At 34.1% G+C, this 24,940-nt stretch overlaps 1 protein-coding gene across 8 annotated transcripts in view; it reads right to left on the bottom strand.

Annotated features, from left to right (window-relative positions):
* The window catches only part of LOC129911382 (protein scalloped), a 205,016-nt gene that overhangs the window by 9,934 nt on the left and 170,142 nt on the right, over nucleotides 1–24,940 (bottom strand). For all 8 annotated transcript variants that reach the window (XM_055989178.1, XM_055989177.1, XM_055989176.1 and 5 more), the window contains 2 exons: nucleotides 23,809–23,945; nucleotides 23,105–23,243 (listed from right to left, as the gene is read on the bottom strand). In XM_055989178.1, coding sequence (XP_055845153.1) covers nucleotides 23,105–23,243; nucleotides 23,809–23,850 — 181 coding nt within the window. In that variant the 5' untranslated portion in view covers nucleotides 23,851–23,945. The remainder of the gene's footprint in view (nucleotides 1–23,104; nucleotides 23,244–23,808; nucleotides 23,946–24,940) is intronic.

Genomic DNA, 24,940 nt, shown 5'->3' on the forward strand with positions numbered 1-24,940 from the left:
TAAACATGAAAATAAAAATGAAAATTTTGAATAAACAAAAATTTGCTTTGAATATTCAAATAGGACTTAATAACCTTCAAAGGAAGTCCCTTCATCAGTTACAGGATATATTTTTTTTTTTGAAAATTTTATTTGAAATAAATGAGACGCCATAAACAGTTACCGAAGATTTATTATCAAACACAGATCCGCCTCTTAACTAGAAGCATCTTTTGCCCAAAGATGAATCAATATATATGTATGTTAGGATGTCCTTTGAGAAGACGTAATATATCATCCATCCTCAACCATCATCATCAGAGTAGATATATCATTGAATCATTCTCTATTCCTTTTGTATAGATAACTGTTTGTGTGTGTGTGTGAGGGTTTTGAAATGGTCTACCAACCATCCAAATCATTTTCGAGGTCATATTCTTCTATACCTACCGAAGGAAGAGACATTTCCAAATAAAATATCCTTTATACATAATTTCTGTGTGATATTTTGGGAGACTACTATAATATGTGATATCGCATATGAGAGAGAGTATAGGCGTTTCACACAGAGGATATTATAGTTATATTGTCTTTTCTCAGGCTCTTTTTGGGGGAGATTAATGAGTGGTTTGCCTTCTTTTCCATGTCCATATCAATTACACACCCGCCCACACACATAGACAACATCAACATGGATATGAATAGTAATATCTAAGTCAGAAACTGCTTCGAATATAATCAATTATCTTGGAATGCAATAAAAATTGTTTCCAAAGGACATTCAGGGTTTAATTACTTTTTTTGTTTTGTGTGTGTTTTTGTTTTTTTTTTTTTTTTTTGCGTAATATATGTATCGTCTTAACTATCCCTGACTCTTCATATATGTGTTGTTTGATATTAATTTTTGAAATAGATCGATAAAGAAGTTTGCCATTAGGAGAGATATCTTTGGAAGCAGGCCCGTATTTGACTGGAAATAAGGCCATTTTTCTCTTCAATTGTTTGTAAAGATATTAATTTAAAAATGGATTCGACCAGTTTATACCAATCGACAAATAACACACAAAAATAAAAATTTTCTGTTTTAAGAGTGTTCATTTATAAAACTGCCTGCACATATCACAGATTGTTTATTCTCGAATTCAATAAGGGTATTAAATGGTATAATATTTAAGAAACTGGTATAAAATGTATGAAACTCAATTCAGATGTAGTTTTATTGATTTGAATGGTTTTTTTTCCGGTATGCACAATAAAATTAAAACATTTTAAACTTGCACAGTTTAATTTTCAGTAATTGGTATAAAAAGTCCAAAGTGATGTCGATTACACGATTTTAAAATAAAAATCAAGGTGACAATTCAACATTAGCCCTTGTTTGAAATTGCAACGGAAAAAAAAAGAAAAGAGAGCATCCCTGTTTGGTTTGAAAAATGTAAACCAGTCGTGAAAAAAATTATACATATGTCAAGAACAATCATATTTTTACAGCAGCTGTTGTAATAATTAATTTTAAACGTTTTACACACACCTTTGAGCAAGCTCTATATCGTAAGAGGTCTACATTATTCTTTAATGGATGATGTTAAAGAAGTGTTATAATCAGTTTCATCCTTTTCTTTCTTTCTTAAAAAAAAAATTGTGTAGGTATAACAGTTTAAGGATGTAATTATACATATCATTTTCTTTCTTTATAAAAAGAATGGCATGAATCTGTGTGCTGAGTTATAAGTGTTATAATAAGATTTATCTTTTCCTTTTTTTACGAAAAGGGAGAAGCAGTTCGATGGTAAAGCTTTTTGTATAACAGTTTAATATTATAATTGTGTTTGTGCTCAGCTTTATTGGTCTAAAATAAACAAATTTGGAGGGACGAATTGCAGCGTTTTATGTGTCACACTTTCTTGTGAAAAACACAAAAAAGGTTCACTTTTTTTTTCTTGCTGATAGAAACTGGTCTCAATAGGTGACTGGTATAAATGACAAATAAATCATATTTTATGCGATAATATCTTAGTTTTACTAGCTGTGGTAGAACACTTTATAACAATTGGTAAACAAGTATTTCTTTCCATGTTGTATGAATGATTGGTATATAAACTAAACCTTTCTGTGACAGTACCCCCAAAAAACGATATTCCGACTACGGGTACCCTGAAAAATTTAAAGAAGACAAAATTTCAATCGTTGGCTGTCTGGCTGAATGAAAAAAGAAAATATCCTTTAAAAAGTGCTCTTGGCGCTTGTAAAAACTCAAGACACACAAATAAAGAGGAAGAAATTAGGAATGAAGAATACAAAAAAAAAAGTGATATTATAAAATCGACGATGAAGAAAACGAAGGAGTCGACGAATGGAGTGTTGGTTCTCTTGTAAAGAATATCTGGATCTGGATATAGAAGGAAATTGAAAGTGATGATGTGATGACGTGTAAAGGATAATAAAATAGGGAAAGACTTAAAAGAAACCCCCCCCCCCCCCCCCCCCCCAATCTACTCCCTGAAGAAGAAAATAATAAAATATATAGATGGAGATGGAGATACATATATATAGAAAGTAAAAGAAGCCAGGCGCGCTTGTTGAAGCTGACTATGACAGGGAGTCCTTTTCTATGGTTGTCGTCTTCGTGTTCTCCACACAGTCGTCGCCATCGTCGTCGTCGTTTTCGTTACCATCATCGTCGTCAGCGTTGTTGTATAGAGATGGAGCAAGCACAGGAAGAGTTTAAATTAAAATGAAAAAGTTTTTATCCTTTTTCACACTTTTTTTTTTGTTGTATTTTATTTTATAAAAGGACAATAAAAACGAACAAGCGAAAAATAATGGAGAGCAGAAGGATAAGCATGGAAAAGAATTTGTGTACTTTGGTTGGGTTTAGCTATATAGCTGAAATGGTGGGGTTGGTTTTTCAAATGATTTCATGGTTTTGGAGTTGGGGGGAACATTTTATAACACGTTTAACCTTAAGACAGATATAGCACAAGCAACAGACTTTTTAGTAAAATAAAACACATTTTTTTTTTGCTTTTCTGGGTGAATAAAGAGGACGCCGGGAGATGTGATGCGGTGGTGGTGAATGGTGATGGTATAGGAGTTTTTTTTAGGGTTTTTTAACGTTATTTTTATTGTTTGTTATTATCTGACATCCTTATTTATTTTTTTTACTATGCTTTCGTTCGTATTATTATTATTTTAATGCTTTGAAGTTGAATACAATAAATTTCATACTTGAATTAATTTGTTTTCAATGTGATTTGCCAAGTGAAGATGAGGCTTCCGAAATTTTATGATAGTTGGATTGAATTTTCATGGTTTGGTGAATGCTACAGGTGACAAGGATAAAGATAATATAATCAATAATCAATTTTAGTAGAGTTTCTCTCTCTCTTTGAAGTGCTGAAATGTTGTTTTTGATGTGATTTAGACCAGTTTATACCAGTCAGTGGATACGATTATGTTAAAGCTTATATAATATAACAAATGTAACAAATAAAGTTGTATCATTTAACAAATAATAAATTTCCATCGAACTTCAACCTAGCCTTGATACTGTTATACACACAAACTGTTATAAATTAACTTGTATGATATCGTCAACTTAAAAAAGATTGAATTTTTCAAAACGATGCCTGTGAGAACGCATCAATCAATGCTCTAGAAGTTACTGGAAAAGTGATGGCTATTGGATAGAAATGTAGGTATAATGAACCTGCAACCTACTATAAACTATAAACACTTTGTAAATTCTAATGCTGGTTTTATACCAGTTCTAATTTTCCTATTCTCTTCCGTTTGTTTGGAGTCGATAATGGATATACCAGTCTAGGGAAACGAAAATGTGATTTTGTTATCTGATTTCATTTTGATAGTGGATTTAAAATTGTTTGACTTTTTATACCAGTCGCATTTTCAATACAATTAAGTATCTGACTGGAATAAATGAGCACAGGAATCAAGTGTCAAAAATTAGACTTTTTCCTTCAGTCAGCGAACTTTATTTACTATGCAAAAGAATTGCTTGGAAAGTTGGGGCATCCAGAGATTAGGTCTTTCACATATAACAGGTATATACAAATTCTAACTGCGAATGGTATAGTGCTAATATTGTATCAATGTAAATAAATGTTCTTCATGGGAAAATTTAGATTAATTGCTAAAGTTTTTGGTTTAGATAATCTGATTGGTATAAACTTATTTTATTTACATATTAAATGGTATAAAATAGTTTTTCATGCACACATATTTGCATAAAACTTCAAGTTTCTAAGTGTTGCAAAGCTTTTATTAACAATTCAAACATCAAATAGGTTTTCTTGGCTTTTAAAACAAACAATTTATTATCCTTCACCCACATTTCACAATACAATGCAGAAGTGTGGTGAATAAAAAAAAAAAAAAAAAAAAAATACAAAAATAAACAATAAACTATTTTCCTATAGAAGGAGATCTAATCCATTTAAACATTAAAAGTCAATAGAACAAAAGTCAAATAAAAATCTCAACAAACTAGAGTATAGTATAGTAAGTAAAGACAAATGAAAAACAGAATAGGAAAAAATACCACTCCACTCTACCCAAGTTCCAAGTCAGATCACAATAAGTTTCATACATCCTTGCTTTTACTCAAGAGGTGAAGAAGTCCGAATGATATTATAAGGAAGTGTGAGTGCAGAGAGAGAGAGTGCATAGATGATGTTTTATAGTACAATGCGCATAATATAATTTGCTTTAGTATCTATCTACCTATATGTAGGTTTTGTTCAGGAGAGATATAGTTTTTTTTTTAATAAAAGAACAAGAAGAAGATGGATCCTTGCCTAAGGCAAGACATTCAATTGTTATACACAGAATTCATTGCATATCACATCCAAGTGGACGAACTTCTTCTACGTTTTTGTTACTCTCTTATTTCTCTTTTCAATGTTTTCGTGTTTTTTTCTTTTTATAAGGCCAAAAGTTTACAATTTTATTTAAATCTGAGTATCCAGTCTTCATGTAGGTGGGCACCGGCAAAAGCTATTTCGTATTCTATCATAGCCGGAATGAAAGATGTAGGCTTTTATCCCAAAGTTAGGGCCCGTTTGTGTTTTTGTATGATCACCTTCACCATCGAATAAATATTCAAACTAAAAACACAGGAACATCAAATCGATACGATTTCAAAGCGGAGTATAACAGTTTCTACAAAGACAAGCTGTATAGAACCATGAAGCGCCAGAAATGGGTTGCAAAAAAGGACACTCAACACTGACGTAATGGACAAAAGGTCACACGGATAGCCATATAACTGCGAGGTAGTAATAGACGTCGTCTATCTTGGCTCAGCTATTTCAGTGCTGAAATCAAACGAATACTTACAAGGCAATTGACAAGTAATGTCCTCTCTCGAGCTACTAAGGTGTCGCTATACACGGCTCTTATCATCCCAGTCCTGCTATATGGTGCAGAGGCATGGATTTAAACGAAAGCGGATGAAAACTCCTTGGATTGTTTCGAGAGAAAAGATCTTCGAGCGATTTTTGGTCACGTCTGAATTAATTGTGATTGGAGAAGAACATACAACATTGAGCTGTACCGGTTGTACAAGGACACCATTCTAACCAAGAGAGTAATGGTGCAGCGCTTAAGATGATTAGGTCATGTGAAGTGCATGGATTTTAGTGCTGCTTTAAGGCACTGGTCAGGGTCACTCCAAAAAAAAGGAACAAGACTTTACAGTCTTGGTTAAGAAAATTGTGAATCCCAGTTTAGGGTACAACGTGTTTAGAAGTTTTTAGACGAGGGAACTAATTCTTAGTGGCTTTGAATTAGGTTTTGGCTATTTTTAAATTAGGTACAACTTAAATTCCGCTTAAGCTGAACTTTAAATTTTTATGCTTCATGGATAATCCAGCACTGCATCGTTCACCAGAAAATGGTCAAACATCCATCCAACACCGAATAAACCTTATTCTTTTTTGGGTTCTTTATTTTTGTGTGTGCTCTGACACTATAGTGTGGCATCAAAGTCAAAGTGGGTCTCCTGACAGTGTGCTCGCTTTAGCTTGTGGGACAAAATAGGTGTGGGTAAAGGTTCTATAGCTTGATGGTAAAAGACGGTTGTTCTTCTTGGAATGATTTTGAATATAAATTCTATTTACATATCTATATAATCTAAATGGGTGGTGTGTGTGTGTGTGTGAGTTTATGCATATAAGTATAATCCTTACTCTGGCAGTTTTTGTTATATAAGAAGTAGAAGGTAGTATAGAAAAGGAGCACGTTTGATATTTTATACTATGTGCAAAAGGATGATGATGACGGCGACAACAAAACGACAACAACTATACTATACCTACGACCAAAAACGACAACGACTATGGAAGAGCTCACAAACTAAAGTTAGAGCCAGTTGCTTTTGTATACTTATGCTGCTGCTGTTATACTGCTACTGCTTTAGCTTGTGATGATACTCTCTGTGCTATACTATTGCTACCGGCTGCTCTGGCAAACAACCCTACGGCTCTAAAACACGCTTCGTACACTCACTAATTGCACATTCTTGGCATAGTTTCAGTTCTAACCGAATCCAAAGCACAGAGTTTTCCTCTCCCTGCCTGCCTGTTTGCCTCTTTCTTCTTCTTATTCTTATTCGAGATCCCATGAAAGTCCTTGCCATTCATTCATACAACCCCCAACGCCAAACACAACCACCCCTTCCATAGTTCACCCTTCTTCTTTTGTGTGTGTCTTATTCACATTTTCAGCTTTTGCTGCTGTCGTCGTATACCCGTCGTCGTCGTCATCATCATCAACATCATCGTCGTCGTCCTTCCGAATAGAGAACACTCTTTCGTCGTCGTCGTAGTCGGTCTGTTTTAGCATATCTACAAAAGGCAAGCATAAATAAAATAATACACCCCATTCTTTCCTACCAACTTGAGCATATGCTCCAGTGAGGGATTGCTTCCGAGTTTCTTACGAGGGGCGAACAAATGTCGCATTTGTTAGAGAAGTTTTATATCAAAAAATCCTGCTGTACACTTTCTCGGAAGATTGAAAGCGGTATTACGGCTATCTCCGGTAAGTATTTTAACATTTTAATATTATGGATGTTTCCAGTTAATAGAATGTATAACACCTATAAGTATAACAGACTGGCTTGATACCGAAAGGTATCACCGATGTCCCAAGTATATCACAGAAAACCTTGGTAAGTATCACAGAATGTTTTGTTAAGTATCACTGATTGATCCAACAAAAATCGCGGATGTCAGAACTCAGACGGCTCTAATAAGTATACTGAATTTCATAGATAGTATCTCAGATTTCTCCAATAAGTATCATGGATTTCTGGAATGAGTATCGTGGGATAATCTGTTTAGTATCAAGGATTGTTTCAGTAGGTATCATAGATTGCTGGACTAAGTATCGTGTGATTCTCCGGTTGTATAACAGTTTGCTACAGTAAGTATCATGGATTGCTCTAATATATAGAATGAATTTCTCTCATATGTATCACAGATATCTCCCACAAGTACCATTAATTTTTAGATAGAGTTTCGGCTAATTCTACGGTAAGTATAACAGTTTGATCCAGTAAGTATTATGGATTGCTCTGAGAACAAATTTTACTCATATGCATTATAGAAGTCTCCCATGAATTTTTATACTGACATACAGCGGATTCTCCCGTTAGTATAACAGTTTGCTTCGGTAAGTATCACGGATTGCTCCGATGAATCAAAATTTTACAAGTATGTATCACAGATGTCTCCCATAAGCCATAACCCATAAGTATCATGAGGTTTTCAACTGAGTATTGTGGTATTCTCCGGTTGGTATCAAAGATTGCTCCGGTAAGTAAAAATAATATTTTGAAGTTATTTCGCCTGTCCTTTCTTTACAAATCTACACCGCCACTGGATATTATAGTTCTAGGTAAGACTATCTATACTCATATTGCTACGGGCGATACCTCTTTAGGAGTAGTTTTTTGTATATGTGTGTTGTGTGAACTTATATTCTAGCGTATTTTAGAGAAAAGGATAGTTTAAAACTTATAGTTTGGTCGAAACGAAAGCTAGCACATACACACGTAGCTATATGAAGCAAAGCATAACCAAAGTCAAAGGACTCTCTCTCTCCATTTGGCTTGGTTTTTTGTTTTCTTTTTTTTTTTGCTTTTGGGGTTATTTTATTTTTATTTTTTTTGCATTTTCTAATATAAATGATATTCACACAGGACTTGGGTCCTTTTCTCTGTGTTTCACTTTATAAAATTCAATTGTCATGCGGAGCGAACAGAGATTCCATGTTGGAGGCCAAACGTTTGAATAGAAAAAAAAATATAATACTAAGAATGAGGCAGGTCGAGGGATAGAAAGAGAAAGAAAGAGTCTAAGTCAAAGTCATGCCTTGTGAGCTACACCTTATTCTATGCCAAAGTTATATGATATACGTGTGTTGGGTGTTCAATGTTCATGTTGAGATTTTGTATAGAAATCTTTAAACTTAAATAAAAAAAACTATTATTTTTGTCTTTTTTCTAATTATAAGTTTTGTGGAATAGGTTGGAGGGGCAGAGGTGCTGGTAATAGAAAGGACATTTTTCTTTAAAAAAATCTATTCTTAAATACTTGACATTATTCTTGTTCTTTTCTTAGAAAAAAATATCATTCGCCTTTGAAGAATAACCTTTGTTATTGTTGACAGTTAAGTTATGTACTTATATGCATTTGACATATTTTCATGCGTAACTCTCTACTTTAAATTTAAAATGTCATTTTATAAGTACCAGATACGTAAGAGGTTTTTTCTTAATATAAAAAATAACCTTTATAACACTATTTGTTATAAAACATTTAAAATGATTTAAATGGGCTTTTTAGATGTCAAATTCGAACTCGAAAATGTCAAATTCTAACTCGAAGATGTCAAATTCTAGCTGAAAGCAACAACAATGCGAGAATGTTGTTGTGGTCTCATTGTTAATTTTTCTGCAAACAAGAAAGAAAATAAAGACAAATACCTATAATGCCCAAAATTATATATAAAAATGACGTTTCGAATGAGTGCGTTCAGCACATATGGGTATGTTGTTTGATATTTAACCTAAATTAAACTAGATTTTAAGAGAGTGAATAATATCATGTCTCTATTCCTAAAAACATTAGTTTCTTCAATTCTTGTTCTAAATAATTTATACTTACAACTATTAAAATTCTAAAGACGAAATATTTCACATTCAAAGTACCTATGCAATAGTAAGACAAACCGTTTTTCATGCTTGATTTGATAAAAAGTAACCCCTTTAGCAGTTCTTTAAGTCTGCTTTTACTCATATTATAGGAAAAGAAGTCACAAATATAACACTATCTATACCAATGCCTATTAAACGTCTTCTCCTCGTCTTGTGTCGTCGTTTAGGAAAACAAAAAATTTAAAAAGAATTATTTTTTCTTTAGGTCAAATGCCACAACATAATAGCTTCCTTTTTCACCACACACTCTTATTTTTGTTTTTTTTTTTTTTTTTAACCTCATGTCTGCGAGTTGTAAAAATGAAAAGGAATAATGTACCTAGTTGTTGTTGTTTTTGTTCCTTTTTTTATATGCTTTGTTTTTTTTTTCGCTGAACACAAAATGCCGTTTAAGATACCCTAAGAGGATTTTGTGTGCAACTTTTTCTTATTTTATTATATTTTTTTGTCTCTTTCTAAAGAATCATGTGCCAACGGGCATAGTTGATCCAATAATATGGTGAACCTCTTATATGACAAGAAAAAAACTTAAAAGAGGGTGATGAATACTTATTCATCATTACTGTCACTGACTGTCAAAAAATTATATAAGAAATATAAAAGAAAAAGAGAGGATTATTTTTCTTTTTTATAGAATTAACCATATGCTGCCGAAACCTTACCACACAGTTATTATACTTTTCACCTAAGTATAAATTGAATTTATGTAATTAAAAGAGGTTAATTACTGATTCTGAAAAATAAGTGAAGGGTAAAATGTGAACGTTTAGTTGTTTTTTGTTGTTTAAATTTAACATTCTAAAGACTGTTGGGTATAATGTTAAAGTCATCAGATGAAGAAGAGATGAGACGTAGGCAGAAGAAGTGAATAACTTACCATCCAGAAGTACTGAATACACTCATAAAAATTTCATTTTGTACCCTCTCAAGCATTTTTTTTGTTGCTTTTTCATTTAAAGAAAAAGTTTAAAAGGTGATTAACGTCCAATCTTTTCTAAATCACAAAATTTATCATACAAATTTTAATGTCAAAAAAGGCTGCAGACAGTGTTTTTTGTATGTAAAAATTCCAATCTGGAACGTAGACGTTCAGGTGTTATCATACAAAAAAGCTGTTGGCAAAGTTTTTGTAGTCGGTCGGTCAAAGTTGGTTTGAAGTACCTTACATGTCATTTAAATCTTCTAAAAATTTAGTATATTTGCTTGTTTTAGCTGGACGCACTCATTTCATTTAATCACAAACAAAAACAAAAGTTGTCAAAATGGAAACAAATTGTTTAATTGCAATGTGTCGCGCGTGTTCGCGAAATATTAAGAACTTTTGGCATGAAATAAGAGAAAGAAATAGTTTCCAATCTGATTTTTGAAGAGCTGTAAAAATAAATCTCATGTCGACGGCAACACTTTTTTAAATCTCTTGTCCTTCATCTAGATTAAGATTTCTTTTAGTGAGAAACGTCAAAAATTAACTGCTATTGTCAAATTTAATCGTGCTCTGGAGCTGGATAGGTTTTAGCTTTTAACTCATTTTATTTACCACGCTAGTGTCAAAATTTAACCAAACGTCAAGATTGAACCAATATTTTAACGGAATTCAGACACGCCATAAGTCTTTTGTGAAACGGAATTGTATAACGTCTTTCGTTTTCTTTTTATATTGAGCAGGATTTCCAATTTCATTGGCATAATTTTTAAATTTAATAAGAATCAAAAGAACTGTTATAATCTTTATAGAATCACACTGAGCTACAGAAAAGTGTTTCAGTCTACAGATTTTAAACACGCCTCGCTATTGGTTATCACATTCTCACCATGAAGCAAGACAGAAACGTCAAAAAATTGCAACCAACTGGACAATTTAACCTGTAGTTAAAATTATTATTACTATTATTCGTTGAGAGCAGTTTCAACTCAGTCGATTAAGAGATGTTCCTTTAAGGTTAGGAATATACCGGGTGTCAGATAAGTCTCAAACTGTAGAACTACCTTCTATAAACCCTTATTGGGATTTATTTAAGAAATGCATAGGTAAAGACTCAAGAGATAAATTAGTCCCTAGTTTACGGAAAAAAGCCGTTGAATCTAGTAGTAGGGTAACTTCGGGCATTATGGCGCACCGGGCATTATGGCGCACCTCTCAACTACCATACTTCCAATACTCAAATTCAAATAAAACCAATGCATAAACTTTGGTCTTCGTTAAACACTAGCCTTGTGACGATCGCAGGGCAGTGCTATTATTTTTGTGCCAAACAAAAAAGAAAACAAAAAAAATACCGGTTCTGGGTACCAATATAATATCGCTTTGTTTTTGTTTGTTTGTTTGTATCTCGGTAAGTATACAGTGCACGTGTTTGTGGTGAAGAGTGGAATGCAGAGTACAGTTTTGTTTTTTTATACAACTTGTAGTATTTTAAATGAAGTAAGAATTGTGTTTGGTTTTTGGTGTTTTGTGAATATGTGTATATTTTGCAATATGGCGCAGATGCAATAAGGGCATTATGGCGCGACATTATACACGACTGCGCCATAATGCCTTTATGAAGTTTCTAATTTCAAAAGTAACTTACATAATGTCTGCATTTTTTTTAATTTCAAAATAACCTCAATTTGACGTTAATTTTATGATACTTATTTATAATTATATTTCAGAAATGCCGAAAGTACGTAAAAAAAGTAAAGGGCTCCGATGTAAATGGGGTTCGCCATATTGCCCGTACATAGGGCAATATGGTTTTTTTTTGACAATTTTTAATTTAATTTATTTTTTGTTAAAAAGCTTTTACTTCTATTCTTAAATAATTTATTTATGTTACGTTTTTATGAAATTTAATTAAAAAAAATGATTGAAGTAAAAATTGTTGTCCGTAGTAAAGTTATTTGAGTTTGTGCTTAGGTATGCCATAATGCCCTAATTTACCCTATACATACGGTGACCATATTTTTGAAAGCGAAACCCGGGACAGATAAAAAATTCGTTGGATCGTTTTGAAAATATTGATTTTTCAATAAAAATTTAATTTTTTTAAATGAGTTTTCATAATTTTTTTAATTATTTTGATATCAAGATTTCCTAAACGATTTTATGGGAGCTTTTTTGTTGAAATCATTTTAGTCGAAATCAGAAATCAAAAAAATGGTTTTATAATAATGTCTGTTAATAACTTCTAAGAAAACATTTTTTTTAATCAAAATCGGGAGAGCTGTTTTTTAACATTTTAATTTTATTTTATTTTGAAATTGATCTTTAACACAACTTTCAACATTTCCTTAAAAGTTTTGAAACTAATCTGAGTTCTTTACTCTTCCATATGTTGTTCTTTATTCGAAAACATTTAACCTGGGGTCGAATTACGGCACACGATTACGATCATTGTCACTCCCATTTATTTGTCCAAGTAGTTTGTCTTGCAGCAAAAGTTTTTTGAACGAAAATTTTCGTTTTGCTTTAGCAGCGTATTTAATTTTAATTTCCAGCCACTGTTTTCTTGTTTTCCGTACAAAGTATTTAAAATATTGAATACAAAAATCAGAGAATGTCCAAATACGGGACAATCACGGGACAAATTACAAAATACGGGACACTTATACGTCCCGGGTTTCTTAAATAAAAACCCGGGATAAGCTGTAGAAATACGGGACAGTCCCGGGTAAACCGGGACGGATGGTCACCGTAAGTATACAGCATATTCTTAAAGCAGTTTTTAAGAGACTGATTGAAGAAAATTATACGTTAATTCTTGCCTCCTCGATCCATATTCCGTTTATCAGCATTAAATGTGAACTGTGGAAAGTTTTTTTCATCGAACTTATCACAAGGCTAGAATATAGCCCACTAGTACCAACCTTGAGAAGTACGTACTGATTGATATCTTTTCACCAGAAAGCAAGAGATCCCTTGTTAGAGTTTGCTGAAAAGGTGCTGAATGAATTGAAATCAAAAAGGTTTGGGGAAGTAACATTTAAAAACTCTTTTGGGGGGGGGGTTTCAATACCCATTTATTATTTCTTGTCAGTACTATTATATCCCCATTGCTTCTAAACATATTTCTTTTATCAAAAAACCTTAAAAAGTAGTGCTAACATGATTTATATCTGATTCCCTAAACGCAAAGAAAAAAAAATAAGAATCTACCCTCTTCTTAAACAATAATAATCCCCCTCCTATTTTCATCAACCAGTAAAAAAAAAAAAAAAAACCGATGCATCACAATTCGTCATAAATAATTCCACCATCAAGTCCATATCAGCGAAAAACCCCTTCTTTTTCTTTTTCCACATAATTTTTCCTGACCCATTTTTCTTTACCGCCAATAAAATTCAACAAATAAACAGAACAACAGAGAACTTTTCTCAAATTTTCTCTATACTTTGCGAAAATATACAAACACACAAAGAGCACACAAACAATCAGCACAAAAATTCCCACCACGCATATCGAAACCACCATCGACCTAAACACGACCGCATAACACAACCAAGGACATTGGAGCACTATAGAATCAACAGCACCGCAAAGCTACAAGCTCTTACCGCTCCCTCTCTCTCTTTTCTAACCTCCTCTTCGACCAGTATACCCTCAAGACTGGAATACAATACAAAAAAAAACTCTCAAGCTCCTTGTAGACGAGTACAATGAATAAATTTTCCTGCCTTCGTTGAGGTTGTCGTCACCACCCCAATTCTACTTTCTCCCCACACTTTTCACCACCTCCATCCTCCACCTCACCTCTACCTTCTAGCTTTCCTACTATCAGCCAAAGCAGGACCGTGTGCCAGGCGGAAAATATTTGTGCGATAATCCTAGTAAATCCTTTTGCCTTAGGACTTAGTATCCTGGCAGGCAGCTTGTTATTGCAGTCGAGTCGTTCGTTGTGTCGTTCAGCACGGAACAGCACAACATTCGAGGTGGCTTTGGGGAAATCCCGCCAAATAAATAAAATTCATCCCCTTCAAGTGTTTCACAATAATGTTTACTACTTCGTTGTCGTCCTTTTCGTCCTTAAAACCGAAAATGGTTTGGTGGGAACAAGGGTAAGGAGGAGAGGTTTTTACTTGCTGGCTGAGACAAAAGCTAAAGCTTCGTTAGATGTCGGCAAGTATTTTTGTTCGGATGAAGGTGGGAAAGGATCACAATCTCACCAGTCACAGCATATATAGAAGTTGACTTGGTTGAGGAGCAACAAGGGAAACAGAGAGATAAATATATATGTAGAGAAGAAGAAAGGCGAAAGGCCAAAGACCAGCAGCAGGCCTGTAATTTATGTTCCCAGGATATTGTTTTCTCTGCTTTTTGGAAAGTAATTAATTTTACTATGTGACAACAAAGATGCTTGGCCTTCTTCTTCTTCATCGTTGTTGTCGTCCTGAATACTCGTCCTTCTTCTTATATCCAGTTCCAAATCCAAATCTAGTAGGTGTATTGGGTGTTGGAAATTGAAGTGAATATGGTTGGCTTTGTTTCTATTTATGATCAGCAATGGCGTGGTGGAGATGTGTGAAAGTTTTTAGTGACTTCGCCAAACGAATGCAACGACAAGGCAGGAGTAAATGTGTGGTGGCGTTTTTCAGATACAAATTGAAACTGTTGAGTGTTAAAACGAAGGATATACGACCAGGATTCAGGGATTTATTTTATAAAAAGTTTCTGGATGTTTTTTTCTGTTATACTTGAGCATTGTCGGGCTTTTCGAAAATTGTTTCCCTTTTTTCGAAGATGAATAGGGATGAGATTTTGTGTGGTGTGTTTTTCGTTCTAGAACACACTGAGACAAGGACGACGACCATTGAAATTTGGATCTTTTGTAGGCTGTTAGGAGAATAATGACAAGGATAATAAAGGTATACACACATGGAGCCACAAATCACATATTGGATTCGATGTGCATCCCTATGCGATTTGCAATCTGAAAACTGAGCGCATTGTCTCGGTTTAAGAATTTACAACCAAATATGCGGTCCTGCTTGTGAAAGGATATAGACCATGGACAACATCCAGTTGTAGGACTACTATACAACCTAGAATCCGAGGAGATATGTGTGTGGCTATTTGAGATTAATTCTCATATCCCAGAGGGAAAGTAATAATTTTGCTGATTTTGTTAAATATGTGTAGGCTCGGTGGTCGGTCCAAGTCCTGCATGAATTTCTTCTTGTGTTTTCCATGGATAAAATTGAAGTTTGTAAATTCCAAAGGATATAACCAAATTACGTGATATGATTTCATATTCAGAGAAAGCGAGATAGAAAGAGAGATGGAGAACTTAAGTTGAATCAGGCTCCAGGTGAATAACAAAAAGCTGTTGTGGTTATGTTCGTTTTATATGCGTTTTCTCGAAGATTCAAAAAGGTTTAGAGAGATATTTTGTAATATTTCTCTGAGAAATCATGTTTGCTATTGCAATAATCAATTGAATCGCAAAATTTGATTTTAACTTAAAACGGATCAAAGCATCATATATAAGACCTTAGACATGATATATCCTAGTTAAAGATTTGAAACTTTGAAAGGAGAAGGTATAGCTTGGAATATATCTTCCCAAAAATAATGAAAGCAAATTCCTTGATTCAATCAGAATATGAAAATTAAATTCCAATAAGCTATATCTCTACCAGGAAAATTATGTGCTTATTCTTGCAAAAAGAAACCAAATATTTGTACAGATCCTAAATTGAAAAAAAAAAAACAAGAAAGAGTTTGTTTGCATTTGAATTAGGTATGTTTGATTTTAGGAACCATTTATAGATAGAGTTGATTTATAACCTTTGTGATATGTTGAAATATTGTTTCCCTATGACTGACATTTCAAAAGTAGGGATTCAAAAACCAGGTTAGGTTTTTAAAAATATATTTTCGAATGATTCTGTTTTAAGAAAAAATTCAAGATCTTCAACTATTCAAATAAAACATTTGAAATGTATTGGCAGCTCCTTATCGGAATGTAATCAAGAACCCTGAAAAAAAGTCAAGGTGTTATATACAGAACCTGCACCCAAAACATCTAGCATGACAGTCCATATTAGTTGGCTCATTAAACATCAGATTTTCGGGCCACTATCTTTAACTGATCTCTAAAATACACATAAAAATGTTGACTCCAATTTGTATGAAATCCACTATCCAGTTTATTATACAGTTCAATGTTATCTTTCCTCTTTACTCTTCTTCCCTTTTACCAATAAACGCACCCCATAGGCACCTGCGCATTCCCGGATAGCCTTGTACTATGTAATTCTGGGCGTACAACTGCTGTCTGAAGCCTACTTTTTGGCTAAAGGTCCAGTGTTGTCTGTGAATATATGTGAAAGCCACCACGTTGGTAAATGACGTTAACACGCACACATTTATAGATTCACGACATTCACCACACATCGGACACGAACACAACGATAGGTTCACGACATTCACCATACCTCGCAGCTTGTAGGCAAACGTCAGGTGACCGCCGAGTTTCCAGTCTTGGTATTTTTTGTTTATGGCGCGGACACAAGAATAGATTCACGGCATTCACCACACTTCGCAGCTTGTAGGCAAAAGTGATTTGACAGCTCAGTTTCTAGTCTTGCCCTTCAAGCAAACGAGTCCGACCTCGGTCCGAATCCGCTCCGCCTCAGGCGGAGCTGAGTCCGACTTCGGCTCAGAAACGGGTCCGAAGTCGGCTCAAATTAGTATGGAAATTATAATCACCACGGAGCCGATTTTATATGTATTGGTTTTTTCACCACGATTTCTCCTTCGACTTTGTATTCATACACAAAAAAGTTGCAAGTGTGTGAGTGCAACCCCGTTTTTTTCGGTCGGAGGTCGGAGTATCTTTTCTGAACTCCGTTTTCTTGCTTGAAGGGTGGTATAGTTTGTCGAAGCACCTGGGCAGTTTCTGTGTAGCCAGACACAAGCGATTTTTTAATGCATGACGTAGCCATTTGCTTTTACAGGAACACAAGTGCAGACATACTGCGGTGACGATGCAGTGTTTTGGAAACCTTTTATTCCCGCAGCGTCACTGCACGAGTGGTTACATTTATCAGTAGATTGACCCAGCGTCATCGATTTCTGTAAAATCAAATGGCGTTAAAAAACGCTTGTGTGCATTGGGCCTAAGTTGGCTTTTACAGACAAGAGAAATTCAGTCATGTAATATTGTAGCCCGCTCCCGCACGTAAGCTAAAATTCTGAGTATTTTGATAAAATATCCGCTAAACTATTTTCCACAAACTTGTAATGTGTAACAAACACTTTATCTCTATGATTTCGAACAAACCGTCTCGTCTGTCAGGGTTATCCCCAAATCTAACTGCTAGCAAAAAGTTAAGCACGTCGAAGTTTAATCATAAAACATGTCCCAGCAGAACACATCGATATGAACAACTGCGGCCATATAGGGAGGGCGAGCATCATCACAAAGCAAACTTCAATACCATGTTGAAGAGAGGGAAAAATTGAAGCTGATTAACCCTTTGACCCAGAACTAGTTGTGTGGTGCAGAAAAAAAAGCACACGAGTGATGGAGGAATAAAAAAAAAAATGAAAAAAAGAACACAACCAACTTTCAACGAAACCAATGAAAAAGTTTTGCCATTTGGCTTCTGGGTTCAACTTATGGATCATGATGATGATGATGGTGATGATGACGCGCAAAGTGCATGTGAAGCACTTTGTAAACTGAAACTCGGGCTTCGGCTACCGGGTATCACTATCACTATCACATCATCAACCGATTGTGTCGTCGTTGTTCATCGTCTGCATAAAAGTTCTCGTGTGCAATTAAACAACGTGATGGTGGTGGCGCGCGGCGCAACACTGAATCACATTTTTGGGGTTTTATATTAATTTTTCTACCACCAATCTATTCTCGTTTATAGGGTTCCCCATGACTCCAAAAACAACAAAGACAAAAAAAAAGAGTACACCTCCACGAAAAAGCCGTTGTTCATCATCATGTCACCGATTTGCATGGGAAATCAAAAATGTTCGAAAGTGATAAAAGATGAACATTTCAAAAATGTCTGCTTACAATATTCCTTTCATAGTTTCGGTGAATTATGTGTGTGTTGTGTTGTGTGAGTGAGCGTGTGGGTTGACTGGGAAACGAGGACATATTTTACATCCTTCAGAGCCTTGTCAGCGCAAGGATATTGTATATTATTATACATAGGTTCATAATGCAGAGGAGAAGAGAGGGAATATTAAGTATAAAAGTTTAACATTATAACATGTTTGGTAAATATTTTGAGTTTTTTATTTTCTTTTTTTTTACATTATTCTTGTGCGGAATGGAATTTTTGCTGATGTTAAAAATTGAGGATTTTTTTTGTATTTTGTTGGAAGTAAAGTAAAAGTTATAGTTTTAAGGTGATAGTTGGAAAATATTCGTTGGTTATTGGAAATGTGACAAAAATTCGGATAATGGTGGTGAATAATATTCTTTGAAGGAAAAAAATGTTAAAAAAAGAGAGTATTCTTATTATTGTGTCGTATTTACAGAATTCTTTATGTAATTTTTATTTACAAAATTCTTTTAATTTATTGTTTCTTTTTTTTATATATTTTTAAATATTTTGGATAACTTTAACAATGAAATGTCATTGTTAATAATACTGAAAAATCTTTCAGTATCACTATCGTTAGTGACAGTTCTTTGACATTAACACAGGTTATTTTATTACAAAGATAGTTCTAGTACATCTTTGGTGCTGGAATGCATTTATGGGGTTAACCATAAAATAATTGAAATTTCCAAGTTGAACAATGAATTTTGTTTTAATTGTTGATTCCTCAACTTTAAACGCACTCCTCAAGGGTACCATGTTACAATGAACATGTAAATAAACAGATCTAATTTTATGCTTTAGCACTAAACGCATTCCTAAAAATTTGAATAAATGTCTCATTCGCATAAGTTACTTTGAACTAGCTTAGCGGGCGTTTAAAAATTACAGAAAAATCATTTTTCCCGAACTACGAATTTCTACAACAAACGTCATATAAAATGATCTGTCAAAGTAAAGCGAAACTGTCAAGCAGCCATGAATACCTAGACAGAATGGTATAATTATAACAGTTCTTATATGTATAGTGGATTCATATAGAAATATTAACTCCAACTGAAGTACTGTTATAATCACTTCATAATTTTTCTTCTTTTGAGAAAAGTTATATAGAATTGTGCTGGGGTACATTTTTTAGTAGAACATCTTTTGTGATATTTGTCTGTGGTATTGAAGAATGTATATCTATATCTATATGTATATATAGAGCGATATAGAACTGTGCATAGGAACAGTTAAAGTCAGATTCAATTGGAGCAGCAAAACTGTTATACTTTGTAAGGAATCCACTATCCAGTGTTTTATAGAGATCAATGTCATGAATGGTATAATTATAACAGTTTTTTAATCGAATTTTCGCACAGGCGAATTTTGATCTACGTAAAATGTGAACTAGATAAAGACTGATTATAACAGTTATAACAGTTCTCCAATTGACAATTGATATCTTTTTATATCCATTATCTATGTATAAAAAAGATTGACACTTAAGTTTGAACAGAAGAAACGCGTTCAAGTGGGCCAAATAATCTCCAGTAGCTATGGTGCTGAGTAGAGTGGAGCGTTTTTGGACTTTTCTTTCAGATCACTGCGTGCAACTCATGGTTTATGCCTTGTGCTCTTCTGAACATATTCTGATACTTTTTTTTTATTCGACAATGGAAAAATAAAAATCGGGAAGCCCCTGAAGATTGCTCGTATTTCACTAAAATCGATATTTTATGAGGCGTTAGAACCCATCTGAATTGACTTAATCTTTTTCATTTCACTACCAACTACTCATAACTTATGCTGAGTGGTCTCTAGAACCAGATCTGATTCCCTTTTTTGAGTCGTTAATGGAAAAAACGAAATCGGGAAGGCTCCGAAAAATGCACATTTTCGCAAAAATTCAGATTTTTCAAATTGTATAAAATCCCACCCAGAACAAATTTCTTTTACAACTTGTTTGTATTTGCTATATTTGTGAGAACCTCATTGAACCTTATAAGCTATGGAGCACTCAAACTGAGAACTTTTCTGTAATATTGACGTCGTTTATGGGGGATTTAAGAAAATGCTACTTTGACATCCCCTGACCCATTTCAATAGAATTTTAAATTCTAATACTACACTTGAAAACTTCGTTAGTAATTTAATTTTTATTTTAAACACTAACCTCTGTAACTGCATTTAATTTATGTCGATATCTTATTTCAATCCTTAGATATTTGACATTTAGGTGTTTCCATAATTCTTGCCCATGCTTAATTTTTTTTTTAACTTTACCTGCAGACGGTTTTCTTAAATACCATACAATCTTTTGTTTTCCACAAACTTTTGTTTTAATATTGTTAAATTCATAAAAGTAAATCGTTAAACGGTATAATTATTACGCCATTTTGACTTCGAAATAAAAATTTAGCATGGGCAAGAATTTAGTATGGGCAAGAATTATGGAAACATCTAAATGTCAAATATCTAAGGATTGAAATAAAATATCGACATAAATTAAATGCAGTTACAAAGGTTAGTGTTTAAAATAAAAACTAAATTATTAACGAAGTTTTTAAGTGTAGTATTAGAATTTAAAATTCTATTGAAATGGGTCAGGGGATGTCAAAGTAGCATTTTCTTAAATCCCCCATAAACGACGTCAATATTACAGAAAAGTTCTCAGTTTGAGTGCTCCATAGCTTATAAGGTTCAATGAGGTTCTCACAAATATAGCAAATACAAACAAGTTGTAAAAGAAATTTGTTCTGGGTGGGATTTTATACAATTTGAAAAATCTGAATTTTTGCGAAAATGTGCATTTTTCGGAGCCTTCCCGATTTCGTTTTTTCCATTAACGACTCAAAAAAGGGAATCAGATCTGGTTCTAGAGACCACTCAGCATAAGTTATGAGTAGTTGGTAGTGAAATGAAAAAGATTAAGTCAATTCAGATGGGTTCTAACGCCTCATAAAATATCGATTTTAGTGAAATACGAGCAATCTTCAGGGGCTTCCCGATTTTTATTTTTCCATTGTCGAATAAAAAAAAAGTATCAGAATATGTTCAGAAGAGCACAAGGCATAAACCATGAGTTGCACGCAGTGATCTGAAAGAAAAGTCCAAAAACGCTCCACTCTAGTGCTGAGCCACATGTGGTGTTTCTATGCCATGCCATTTTCTATAAATAATATTTTCGTAACACATAAAATCCATTATAAAATGAAAAACGAATTATCGAAAGAAAACACACCCATGTGAAGTGGATATGACATTTTCTCTGTTTCAAAACCCGCCTACTCTAAAAAACATTTGCAAATAACATTTTGGGTCACCGCATTTAGCCAAATATGCTTAACATATCCAATTGGACTTTTGATTGTTTTTCTAACAATTCTGCCTTAAAAAAAAAAACTAACAAAAGACAAAGTCGCCTTCAACTGACAGATAGACAGACAACAGACAAAAAAGAGTTAAAGTCACAAAATTTATGACTTGAGGCTTTTGTTTTCCTTCCAAAAAACAAATTTTTGAACTGACCCACAATCCTCCCATAAAAAAAAAATAATATGTGCAAATCCTTAACCACAATCACTCTCTATGCCTTCTAATCTACAATCATCATCTTTGGCGTGGGTTCAATTCACATCAAATAAAATATTCTACAATAGGACTTTCCTGCGTGACAAATTTGTTTAAACAAATTACCGTCGATTTGTGTGTGACTGTTTGTCTATAAGAAAACAAACTTTTAAAGGAGTAGTCTGTCCGCGGACTCTTCTTGCTTATTTTAAATAACAACAACAACAACAACAACAACACCAACAAATAAAAGACAATCTTTCCATGAAACTGTGAGAATATATTACATAGATTAAAGTTGCACGAAAAATAATAATCAAAGCAAATCTAAAGTAATATACTCAACTCATGGCGCAGCACAGAGCTAGCGCAGAGGATGTGTGTAGGCGCCTTTAAGCGCACCACACCACAAGCACAAGGAGGCGTCTTTTTTTTTTGTTGGTTTGTTTTTAGCTTAGAGCCCCCAGATGAAACATTCGCAAAATGTGTCTACGAGTAAAAATAAAACCATCCGTGGTAGGCCAATTATGTTGTGAACTCGAAGCAATGAAACGTTTGTATACAGTTTTTTTCGCGCGCATCTACCCTTTTAAGTAGCAAGCTAGATGGGCTTCACAACTAAACAGAATCTATGACGGCAGTCAGCGACACCTACATTCGATCGCTCAACCAGGAACTGTCATGATGGAATCTCTTGTTTCTTTCTAGTAATTGCAAACTTCGCTTCAATTGAGCTACGTTGAAGCTGAAGCAAGAAAGCAAGCAGATAGACACAGCCAGCGTTGGTGAATGCTAGTGATGATGATTTATGACTTGCGATCGCTTGTCACGACGACTACGATGAAGACGAAGACCGCAAAAATCCACTGACAACAACGACAATGGACGATTTTTTGCTAGCTCGCAGTAGCTTTATAAGATAGTGAATCAACGAACCAACTTACGAACTACTGGACTTACTTTTTTAGGATTGCGATTGCAATTTTAAGTGAGAGTTAGCAAAAAACAAATGGATGGATGAATGGGCACGCGAGCGAAAAATAAGACAAAACAAAAAATACTACTCTACCCACCTACAAACCAAATCGTATCAGTTAAGTAATGATGGCAATTTGGTCATTGATGGGTTTTGCTTGTTAAGGAAAATTATAGATATAAAAACATATTAAGCATAGTTATGAAGTTGAAGCTTTGTTGGAGCTTGGTTTGATTTTTGGTATGGAGGTAGTGTTGTTTTTTTTGGTAGATTGTCAATAAAAATTATAAGTTCGATGTACTTACCGTACATCTTTCCCTCGTCAGAGAGAATGATTTTTCTTCTGCCACATGGTGGGTATATTGTTAAGGCTTCTTGAAAACTCTGTTCGATGTCAGGACTCCAGACACCTTCGGCATCGGCTGATGAGAGATCTTTTTCGTCCTGAAATAATAAATACAAAAAATATTTAAAAGTGAAGTAAAAGGTGCTGTAAGAAGCTCTCAACCCTTCGTGTTGATGTAACATCACAAACAGTCAATTAGTTCAAGAAGTGACATAGACTGTGGCCATTTTCTTTTTCGGGCTAAGCCTCAACGCAGAAACTACAGAGAGCATCCAAACAATTTTGCTTCTATAAAGTATTTACAGATGGCCATAATACTCCTGTAAAGCTTTAAAGAAGAAAATTGTTGTTGGGAGATCAAGGAATGAATACTTCCACCGAGCTCACAATGCTTAAAACAACGAACCGTTTAGGTTAACCTTCGTTAACTGTTATAATAAGTTCCAATAAAACTGGAAGGAAGGAGCCGATACATTCCGTATGAAAAATGCTTGGAGACTTCTCCAATAAGTCTGTACTACTGGCGATTTCCCCAATATAATTCGTTTAGTCATTTCTTTCTCATACTCTGAAAACTGAACATGCTTGTCCAGTGATCTTATGTCTTGTGCTTTTGTCTTAATTTAAGTAAAAATAAATCAAAATATTAGCCATTTAACTTACGTCACTCATATCTCCGACGTCTAAATTTTTGGCATCCGCCATACTGCCATTTGTGTCTGCCGGTCCCAATGGACCTGGGGGACCGGCACCTACAGGTGTCCACCGCGACGTTATGGCGCCGGCTCCTACAATACCGTCTGAAAATAATAAAAGAAAACAAAATAAATCAATTTTTTTAAATGAAATCTAGTCATTAAGAAATAAAATTAGATGCAATGTCATACATAGTTAAATTTTGAATCTGGAGAATTTGTTTACATTTTTACCCAATTAAAAATGTCAAATTAGAAAGAGAGAACATAAAAAAAGTTTTCTATATTTCAAATCGTCTTCTATAGCAAAAGAAAGACCCGCATATCTAGCGCAACAATTGTCAGTGGTAGAAGCTGGAACTAAATACTGTTTACAAACAGATTTAAGCTTTAACTTAACTTCTCGAACCCAGTACAAACTAACACTCTACGGTCTACGTCCCTGTCAAAGCCATGTAGAACGATTCAGATTGGTATTTACTCTATTTTTTATTTGTCTAAATTTGATCCTAAAATTTAAAAGTTTTCCGTTGAAAATCAACATCATCTGACGTAAGCATAAATGACAAATGATAGAAGATGCAAATTTGATATAGTTCAACCCTTTTTTTTTACCTTCTAAGAAAATCCATCAGACATTGATGCCATATCTAAAGAGACATTCAGTCTAAAACAACTGTCAGTGTGCGTAGGTGTTTTTGGGTGCGATTCCTTTGCAACAAACAAACAGAAGGTATTCATAATCTTCCCTTTGACTTTGATATGATGGAGCATTTCCATTACAGAATAATTCACCTCTCAAATGTAGAGAATTTGGCGGAGACAAAGTGAAGTACTTGAGATATGCCGTTTCTGTGTGTGGTGGAATATTGTATGTAATTAATATTCCGCAATAGAGTCAAAGTATACTTAAAGTTGTGTGAGGATGTTGATTATGTGTAAATCAAACACGGGGAATGAAATAGAAGTATGTCAGATCAAAGTCACTTTGTGGGGAAAAAAAAGAAAGATTTCAAAGACATTCTTAATTGGTGATAATTTGTTTTTGGATTTGTGGTGGATTTTTTAAAAGAATTGCAGACACATCATAGCAAACTTTG

This window comes from Episyrphus balteatus, chromosome 2, assembly GCF_945859705.1.
Source record: "Episyrphus balteatus chromosome 2, idEpiBalt1.1, whole genome shotgun sequence".
Taxonomy (NCBI): Eukaryota; Metazoa; Arthropoda; class Insecta; order Diptera; family Syrphidae; genus Episyrphus; species Episyrphus balteatus.